Here is a 10461-nt window from a genome sequence, read left to right as displayed (position 1 = left end):
ATATTCCTGCTACAATACCAGTTTGCATCAAAGTAGTTTTATATTCCTGTCATTCAAGAGTATTCTAATTTAAATATTAGGTTGTACTTAATGGAAGAACTACAGAAATCTGCAATTCTTATATTTTTAAATACCTTTTAAAAGAAGGGTTTTTGTCTAGCAAGTTGCTTAAGGTTTGCTGACTTTTGAGCTGGCCAAGTGTCCCTGTGGTATCACTTGAGAGTGACTATTCATGTAATTAAAGTGAGACACCTGTTTAGGCAGAGCTGCATTCAGTTGAGTCAAGAAATAAAAATTAGGCCTTCACTGTGCAGATGTTTGAGCATGATGTTAAGCATGTCTGTATTGTCAAGTAATTCTTGTAAGACCACTTGAGTGACTATAGTAGGTTAAGTGCCACTATAATGTTTGCAATTCTGGGGACCACTTTTATTTAGTTCATATGTTAATGAATTAATTGAATTCTGATCTTCAGTGTGCCTGCATTTTTCCAGTTGCTTGTGGAGACTGTTTGACAGCAGGGGTTGGATCCTAAGCACACACCTGGAATTAAAAAGGCTGTGATAACCTAAACTCCTTCCTGGTGAATATTTCAGATAGTTTATATACAAAGACATATTGAAAAGTTTATTTTGATTGCTTTCCATAAAGTGCAAAATGAGGGAGAGGATCCCAGCACAAATATACACCCGCTTCAGGTATTTTTCCTGAGTGTGGTTGTTGCTTCAAACCTCCATGTGGTTACAAAAACTTCAGTGCTACGACTCCTCAAATCTGCATTATAAAATAAAATGGAACACACACTCCCCATGGTAAAATATTATTTGCTAACGTGTTCCAAAACTATGCTAGGCAAAAGGCAGTAAAAGTATCTTTTAAAATGAAAAAAAAAGTTGGATATAAAATGTAGCAGATGTGTTTTTCTGTTCTAGTGAAAAGAAAAACACCTACTTATTGGAATGAACAGGACACTCAGATGTGGATCTGATGGATACAATGTTTTCTCTCTTTTGGGACGTATGAGGTGGGGAAGACGTTATTAAATGTTTACTTATGCATTTGTAAGTTTGAAAGCATTTCTTTGTTCGCTGCTTATAAATATGATTGGTGAAATCTCTGCAACTGGCAGTTTGTGAGGGCTGATGAGTATGGAGAGCTGCCTCCAGTAAATAGTGCCTTTATGGTGCCAGAGGGAAGGGGGAGCGAAAGAGGCAGGTATCAGGTAGGGTTCACAATTTTACAGCTATAATCCCATGTTTCTGCTTATTTACTGATGGCGTGGGGAGGCTGTGATGAGGATCTATTGTTTCATACTTGGGGGTTCAACTTTTTCTAGCAATCAGATGGAGAGTTCTCTTCTGAGAAATGGGTTGACTGTATAAAACCAGGTTTATAATAAATATGACAGAAAGCACTGCAACACTTTAGACCCTGTTTAGCAGTTTTCACAGTTAGGAACTCAAGCTGCTTTCAGGATTTAGTTGCACCCACCTGAACTACTTTAAACCTCCCCTGTTAAGAAGCATTTTTTTATTTTTTATGTTTTTATTTTAGTTAAATGGAGAGTCTTGTAAATCCAGAGTAGTCTTGCATCAGTTGGAGCAGTTTTCTAGTCTTGTTCTGTACGCAGTGCTCTAACTGCCCTCCTCACACTCCTCATTCCACAGCTTAGGACTCAGCCTGCTCCTGTTTTTTGTAGCCAGATTTCTATGGCAAGCTGCAAGCTATCCCGTGCAAGTAAATATTTTGTTTATGCTGATGTTCGGCACTTGAAAGTTATTTTCGGGGACTTCTTTGTTTGCTGAATACCGTTACTATATTGCCAAAAGTACAAATTGACGTGTGCTTGAATGCAAGACTCAGAACTTGAAGCTGTTACCAGCTTAAGAAAACATTTCTAAAAGGCACATTTATTTTTCTGGTACAGGTGTACTGGAAAAATGAACCTTCCAGTGAGATTAGTGGATAAAGAAGGAAATATATTAGTTGTCCTTCTCTGTTCTGACATTCATAATTTTAACCTACAATTCGTTCCATTGAGGCACCTGAAGGTTGGTGAATTCTCACAAATGAATAGGAACAAGAATTAAATGTTTCCTTCTAAGTGTCATATTTACGCTTAGTTTAACTTTTTTTTTTCTTTTTTTTTTTTTTTTTTTTTTGGCTGACATTGTCCCCTTAAACGTTAGAGGAAACAGTAGTTTAAGGTTATGCTTTTAAATGGGTTAAATATTATCTTCTATCCATCTTTGTTCCTGTGGGAGTTGCTGAGATGTGCCGAGGAGTGAAAGTTGACTCCGGTGTATGAAGCGACGCTGTTAAAAACCTGCTAACAAAGACGAGCATCTCTTTTTACCACGTCAAATCTGCCTCACCTGTCATTTTGACCCCTGCATGTGGAAACGAGTGCGGCAATCTGGAGGGGAATAACTCTTCCTCCAGAAGGAAATGATCAGCACTTACCGAACCAGTTGCTTTCCACCCTCTCCCCCCACCCCCCAACGCCCCCCCCCCCCACCCGCCGCCCCATGCTTTCTCTTTTAGTCCGAGGAAGAAAATCGCTCGAAGCGATTCGCAGAATGAAACCCGCTGGGTGGAAAGCTGTGGGGATTCGGGGGCGGCCGGGAAGGATCCCCGAGCCCGGGGGATGCGGGAAGTGCCCGGCCCGACGCCCTTCCCCTCCCACCGCCTGGAGAACCGCGGAGTCGGAGCCGCTCCCGGCACCTCTTGGCTCCGGAACCCCTTCCCAAACCTTCGGCTCCCGTTTGTATCTGTAGCAGTATTTACTGCACGGCAGATGCTCTGCTGGACGCTCCCCTCGCTTTACCGAGGTCTGGAAGATTGTTTTGGGGTTGTTTTCCCTCCCGGAGTTCCGCGGTGCCGTTTACCTGCCGGTGGATACTGCTCCCCGAGCCGAACTGCGGAAACCTCTAAAGTGCAAATCCAGATTTATCGGCGGTCGCGCGGGTATAAACATTGCTTTTTTTTTTTTTTTTTTTTTTTTTTTTTTTTTTTTTTTTTTTTTCCCTGAGTGAATTTGCATCAGAAGAGTCTGAGCGATGGGCTTTTCGCTTGGTTTAAATACAGTTTGGGCTTGAAATGGGGAGTCTAGGTCAGGAGTCTATGATTTCAGAAGTATTCAAGGACTCCTGTGTTCTTGCAGCCTATCTTAAAGGCGAGAAACTTGATTGGGGGACCAAATTGTGTCCCCGAAAGGGCTTCCCCTGCCTGGAGCGTTGCATCCCCCCACCATTCCCCAAGCCCTCCGCGATCGTGGGGAGGGGGCACCCCACGGCCACGGCTCCCGCGGGGCCAGGAGGGGACGATGTTCCCTGCATCTGTGCCCGAGTGCCAAATTTTGGCGGCAGCTGTTTGGGGCGAAGGGAGCGCTTCTTCCCTGACCTGCGGTGGTGCCCTCTGACCCACCACGAATCCCTAAAAGCGGGAGTCCCCCGGGGCCACGACACACGAGTCCCCTTTGTTCGCGGCGCTGGCGCGGGCCAGGCAGAACTGGAGCCACCAGCCTGGGGCTGAGAGAGTGGCTGGGTTGGACCCGACCTTGCGGGGATAGGCTCGGTTTTATCTCCAGGGGAGATGGTCTCGGGCTATCAGGGAGCGTTCTCTCCTTATGAACGCATCGGCCAAGGTTGCAGCGAGAGGGAATTCCGCCCCCTCCCCTTCCACCCCTGCCCAGGGTTTAGGAACAAACGTAGGAACGGTCGGAGCGGTATTGCCAGAATTTATCTTAGTACAAAGAGGGGGCTTTTATTCGAGGAAATGTACCCACGCCTATTGCAAAATGGTAAAAAAGCCCCACTGTAATATGCTTTACCATCGCCTATATATTTATCTTACATGGTCTGGTTTTTCACTTTTTTTTAGTATTTTTTTTTATATCTTGCCCTGTTTGGGCTTTTTAATACAGAGAAATTACATGTCAGAGATGCTAAGATCATATCTTGAAAGATTAGCCTCCACCCTCCAGCTCCGTCAAACTGCTGTTGCTTTTATCTAATGTTAAAATAACGCCAGGCTCGCCTTTTGCTAACCTGGCAAAATCATTTCCTGCATATTTATCAATTTGGGGAGGTGGGTTAGCATGGCAAATTTCCTTAAACAAAGATTGGATGAGATGTATTAGTTCATCCAATACCATGTCTGTCACTTATGTAGACAGAATAAATCTGAGTCCCGGCTTTGCCCTCAATCGTGCCTGAATTAAGGATACATTTTAATGAAAATTTCATGGATAGATTTTAATTTGAGATTCTTTTTGGAGAGAACTGTATAAAACTACGTGAAAATAATCTAACATTTATTAGGTGGCATTTTGAATCGCGGCTTAACGTGGATGGATGGAGTTCCGATTTATTCGGAAATGGAAATTATAGTTCTATCCCGTTAAAAAAAAAAACCCCAAAAACTCAAGCAGGTTAAAGAGAGGAGCTGCACATAATGAGTCAAGGAAATCCTTGAATCCTTGCACTGTGCCTTTAACTACCGAACATCTGATTCCCTCATCTGGCAGATGGTCTCTGAGCACAGATTTGCATTCATTGTCTTGAAATCTGTTTTCGCGTTGGTGTTATATAGATTTCAGAGGCAGATCTATACACAGATCAGAATACAAAAGGGCCAGGAGGAAAATATCGCCAAGGCAGAGCAGTTTTAAAAAATAAACTAAAATAAACGCAGACGTAGGTATTGTCCCGGGTCACCGCGGGCCAGGCTGGGAAGAGCTCCGGTTTCCTTTAATGGGAAATGTTGCCTACATGGGATGTTATAAAAAGTTTTAAGGTGAGACCTGACAGTTCTCGGGGTGCAACTTTGGGGTCTGCTGGGTGCCTGGCAGTCTTGGGCTGGCTCTTGCCCTGCAGGCAGCCTCTGTCTACACCCTCCCCCAGACCCATTTCTCTCCCTCTGAGCAATTTTTTATTTTAAATCCCGCGCCTGAGAGCGAAGCGGCCACTACCCGTCCGGCGGCTTTGGCAGCGCAGCGCGCTCAGATGGACAGAGATCGCTGCTTTTAGCGCAGTTTGGTGTCCTGGGTTAGGACAGGTCGGGACGAGGCTGCCGGGACACCACGATGAACCCGCGAGTCCCGTGCGCGGCTCCGGCTGTCCCGGGACGGGCTGGCTCCTCCCGCTCCGGCCCCATGGTTTCAGCGCACTCTGTGCCGTCTGGGACAGCACCACTCGGTGCGAGGCTGCCAGTCCCTGGCCATAACCTATCGCGATAAACCATCACGATAAACCCGCTGTTCCCCTGCTCGGACTTCGACTGCCGCGAGGCGGGCGGCGGGCGTGCTTCTTCCAGCCCAGTCCCGCAGCTTTAGTATAGTTTATACGTTCTGGGGCAGCACCGTTTGGTGTGGAGCTGCCGAGATATGGCGATAAACCCATCATGATAAACTCGCGATTCCCCTGCCTGTGCTCCAGCTGTGCCAGGGTGGGCGGCGGGCGCGCTGTTTCCACCTCGGTCCCGCTGCTTTTGCACAGTTTGTGCAGTCTGGGGTAGCACCGCTCGGTGCGGGGCTGCCGGGTTATGACCACAACCCGTCCGCATAACTCGATCGCGACATTCCCATCGCGACAGCCCCGCGCTTGCCCTGCCCGGGCGCGCTCCTTCCACTCCGACCCCGCCGGAGTCGCGCGGGGGGCGGAGCGCGACCTCGCCATTCAACCAATCGCGACGCGAGATGCAAATGAGATCTCCTTATGTGGTGCGGGGCCCCGCCCCCGCCCGCCGCCCGTTCCCGCCGTGTAACCCATTCATGTCGCCGCGCGGGAAGGGCCGGCGCTGCCCGCGCGCGGGGTGGGACCGGCCGCGCTTTCGCTCCGTTTCTGCCTTTCTTTTGCAATTTACCCCACGTCTGTTTTTCTTTTTTGTTTTTTTTTTTCCCTTCCTTCCTTCTTCCTGGATTAGGCAGCAATCAATCCTTCTCCCCGTTTTCTGTTTGAGGAACAGGTGATCCTCGTTAGCGGCGATCGGTTTCTGGATGCGGCTCCCTCGTCTGCGTGTGAAGGATGATGATACCAGGCAAGACTGAAACAGCGTAACTTTTACTTGGCAAGAGGAAAAACTTTCTTCCCCTTTTGAAGGCGATTAAACCACGTAGTGTTAAAAAGCAGAAGAAGTTGGTTTTAAAGCTGAACTTCACTTTCGTGGGATTTGTGTGTCAGATTCAAAGGCTGCGTCGTTTTGTTTTTCTTTTTTTTCCTTCTCCCTTATCTCCCAAAAGGAAACTGTTGCTAGTTGGCATAGACTTTTTAAATGTTTGGAATTCAAGATACTTTAGGAAGAGGACCAATTCTGAAAGATAAATCTCTAGGTTCTGAGATGGATTCCGTCAGGTCCTGGGTCAGAAACGTTGGGGTTGTGGATGCAAACGTAGCCGCACAAAGGTAACTGACTATTTCTCTCCCACTTTCCCCCTGCTTGTTATTTTTTTTAAGCAAATCTTTTCATTATACCCTGTTGTTTGCATCTGATATTAAATGTATTTTTTTCCTCTCTGTCCCCCTCCCGGTCTCCTCTAGTCAGCGAAAAGTGAAGGCTGGAGCTAGAGCTAGGCAGCAGCGCTCCAAAACCGGAGAGCATCAGGAGTCCTAAAACCCAGTGCGGGGCTCTGATGACAGCGAGACGGGATCACCCTTTTATTTTCTGCCCCAGGAAGATGTGTGGGGCTCTGGATTTGTTGTTCCCAGCGATCCAGGGTACTCCTCCCTGCTTGCTGGGCCAGACAGCCGAACAGAAGGGGACCAAGTTAGAATTAACTTAAATGCAGATATCAAACCCGAGCTCCCCCGGCCCATCTTGTTTTGCTTAATTCACGGTGGCCATTGCCGAAATCTTCACCCGTGGTTTCAGGGCAGGCAGGGGAGGGCACAGGCACACCGGATCCCCGTGGCTATCCCGCAACCTGCGGCCGTCCCGTGCCTGTCCGCCTGGAGCACCTGCCCGAGCGTACGAGAGGTCTCTGCTGAGCTGAAATGATTCTGAACATCCCGAAACTGGGGCCTGGCTGTTTGCTTTCTACTTGTTTGGGCGGGTTATCACCCTTTATGCCCCCTTTTTATTTTCTCTTCCCAGCCAAGTCGGCACAGGACAGTTATCCAGGTCTCTTCCTGTTAGGGATAAGATGATGAAAACTCTTTTGGGTAATTTTTTTTCCTTGCTTTCTGGATAACTTAAAAAAAAAGTTAAAAAAGAAAGTAGCAGCGTCGGGGACGGCTAATTTGGGAACCCCGGAAATAAGCCGGATTTTATTCAGTATTAGAGACAAGGTGAAAGGCATGAAACAGCAGAGGGGACTTCAGATAAAACGGATGTTTTAGAAATAATACATCCATGCCCTCACCCACGGCCTGATCTGGCAGCAAGGTTTTCCAAGCGCCATGGGAGGAGTTATCAGAGTTTTATGAATGTCGATAGAGCGTTTAATAAATACGGTCGAGGGGGAAGAGGTTTATCCTTGAGGAAACTGAAAGTAAAAGGAAACAGCTCCTGACAAGACTCCACGGGAGCGGTGGAGGTGCAGCCGCGTTGTGCTGCCTGCTGGCATCGCCAGGTTTTTCTCCCAGATATTCCTAAAAAACCAATAAATCCCATTTTTTTACACGCAGAATGAGAGGAATCCCCAAGCTAGGCGCAGATGTGGCGGATGTGGTGAGTTCACACCTTACCTCATTGGCAAGGAAAACACAGGGAAACATCTGTAGTTCTCTGAAAGAGTCAAATACTTTTGCCAGTGCTGTGGAACTATTCTGGGGACTAAAACCCAAAACTATCCAGCTCCTGTCTAGTCTGGCACATAGACTTAATCTGTCTATTAAGTAATTTGGAGGTGCTCATGTGCACCTATTTTCTTCTCGGTAAGTCGAAATTGGCTTTAGGGAGAGGGAACTACAACTAATTTAACAAAGAAGTAAAGCTGCAGTCAGGCATATCGTGGGTAAACAGAAGCATTTGAATCGTTCGAAGCCGGGAAATGCGTGGGAAACATCACAACGTTTTCTGCAGTCAGGGACAAGATTTTCTCAGGGGTTGGTTAACCCGAGACTAAATTCTTTCAGTTTAAATCAGACATTCAATTCGCAGGAATCACTTCAAGTAAGTCAGTTACTAAAGTCAAACTTCGCTGCCGAGGGAAGTGGCTGCTCTGCTCGAAAGTCGTTGTCTCTGACCAAAACGGAGGTGCCCCCGTGTTGACATCCTGCCCGTAGGAAAGATTTTTAGGGTCGCTTGTTTTCTGCGACAGGAAAAGGGACCAGGACCAGGATGTGCAAAGAATACTTCCAGAGCCTCTGACACGTTACAGCCACTTCCCACCCTCCTGCATTCCAGCAAGCAGCGGTGACAGGCAGGGAAATAAGTGGAGGAAGGAAAACACACGCTGCCTTTAGCACGAACCCCTCTCTGTAAATTAGCATTGTCCTCGGAGTATGCAAGGAGCGGGGCCACGCCGAAATTCAGATTCCAGTGACCATCGTCCCGTCCCGCCCGGCTGCAGCGCGGCGGTGGAAAGAGACAGTCCGAACGTGCTCTGTCTTTTCTGTTGTTGTTTTGCCGTTACTGCTGCACAACCTGGTAATGTCTTTGTCTCTCCTCCCTCACCCCATCCCGTGTGTTTCCTCCACAGCGGAGTAGCTTTGTCCAGAGCCCACTTTGAAAAGCAGCCACCCTCCAACTTGAGGAAATCCAATTTCTTTCACTTTGTTCTGGCTCTCTACGACAGACAGGGGCAGCCCGTGGAAATAGAGAGGACAGCTTTTGTGGACTTTGTAGAAAATGATAAAGTAAGGCTCCTTACTCTTCTTCTTCCTCTTTTCCTCTCCAATTTTGATTTTCTCCCCTCGCTGAGCTGCCAGCTTCTTATACTTGTTGTCCCTAAAAAAATACAACATGGTTTGGTCAGGGTTCAGGTGCTGTGGTAGTTGTAACCCTGTGTGTGCTGCTGTACTTAAAAAGGGTTGGAAGCCTGTGCTCTGTATCACGAATTTCTTTCATCCACTAAAACTGAAATAAATAAAATTTATGGCAGATAAATGCACTTGGCTTTTTTAACCTACCACATCAGCCAGGTTTTAGTACGCAAACAGAAGTGGAATCTAACCTGATAAATACGTCAGATTATTGTTGAGTGTGGTTATATGTATTTCCTAAGGCTCCAAAGTCAATGGCAGGACTTGAAAAGCATTTGCTTTTGGATTTTATTTCCATGTCTTGGCCACTTTGCATTTTTTCAATTATTTTCTTAGCCATGAACAAGATTTTTTGAACTGTGAATGATAAATAATTATCTTACAGGAAATTACATTTAAAAAAATGTGTAAGAAACATCCCTGTAACACAGCCTTCAGAAAATAAATATCAATTTTGACTCAAAGTAACACTATTGCAAAGCAATGATCACAGTTAAAATCAGAAGCCATTGTGTTTTCCTGCTGTCAGTCTGGTTTATATGAAATGATTTTAAATGCACAAATTCTTCTCAATGTATTCTCCTGAAAAAGTTTAGAGCATAATGGCAAAGAAGAGAGGGAAAGAAGTTCTTGAACTCCTACAGGAAAAGATGTCAGGAGTACTTTGTAGTTTGTCCTGGGTCACTCGGAAGGTTAATACATCCCAATCAGTGGATTCGCCTCTTAGAATTTTAATCAACTTTGTTGTCACTTCCATCATGATTATCACCTCTTGCATTTTAAATGTGCCAAGTGTAAGTTCTGGAAGGATTTTTTCCCCCCCCCTTCTTTCAAATTCCCTTTCAGGAGCAAGGCAACGAGAAGACGAACAATGGCACACACTACAAACTCCAGCTCCTCTACAGCAACGGTGAGTGCCCTTCCCAGGCACCTCCTGGGGGCTGTGCAGTGAGACAGGCTCTGGCTGTAGGTGTTGTGATTTCCAAAATACTGAAATTCCCTTGCATGCGGCCCCTTCAGTGCAGGGATGGGCCCTGGAGTTTACATGGGCTTGGGAAACAGAACTTACCTGGGATGCCGAGGGTGTCTAATATGGCACTAAATGGGTTTGTTCTGCTGCTCTTAGGGCAAGATGCCTGTAGAATGTTATTTATCCCTGTTCTCCCTCGCTCTAGGTGTCAGGACAGAACAGGATCTCTATGTGAGGCTCATTGATTCTGTGACCAAGCAGGTGAGCAGGGCTGATCTGTGCCATGCTGTCCTCTCCCACCTCATCCTTCCTATTTGCTCAACATTTTCTTGCATGTTTTTCCTCCTCTGCTTCACTTTGGTCTCTTGCTCAGCTGTATTGCAGACCTGTTTTGGAGGGTAATTGAAAACTGTGCTCTTTTAAGTCTCCTTTTTCCCCTCTGTAGACTGTCGGGTTTTATCCATTTTGTAGCAATATTTATGTAAAGCTGTTTTCCCTGCACATAAAGGGGAAGGTATTTATTTGCAGGTGATGGTGAGCAGTGGTAAAATCCCTTCCCCTCACATG

At 46.4% G+C, this 10461-nt stretch overlaps 1 protein-coding gene across 9 annotated transcripts in view; it reads left to right on the top strand.

Moving 5' to 3' along the window:
• Positions 1 to 6273: 6273 nt before the first annotated feature.
• Positions 6274 to 10461, top strand: part of EBF2 (EBF transcription factor 2) — a 119537-nt gene continuing 115349 nt past the window's right edge. For all 9 annotated transcript variants that reach the window (XM_053966517.1, XM_053966520.1, XM_053966513.1 and 6 more), the window contains exons 1-4: positions 6274 to 6404; positions 8642 to 8798; positions 9771 to 9834; positions 10100 to 10155. In XM_053966517.1, coding sequence (XP_053822492.1) covers positions 6274 to 6404; positions 8642 to 8798; positions 9771 to 9834; positions 10100 to 10155 — 408 coding nt within the window. The remainder of the gene's footprint in view (positions 6405 to 8641; positions 8799 to 9770; positions 9835 to 10099; positions 10156 to 10461) is intronic.

Source organism: Vidua chalybeata, chromosome 28 (genome assembly GCF_026979565.1).
Source record: "Vidua chalybeata isolate OUT-0048 chromosome 28, bVidCha1 merged haplotype, whole genome shotgun sequence".
Taxonomy (NCBI): Eukaryota; Metazoa; Chordata; class Aves; order Passeriformes; family Viduidae; genus Vidua; species Vidua chalybeata.
Note: the sequence above shows the minus strand (reverse complement) of the source record. Positions and strands in the feature narration are given on the sequence as shown.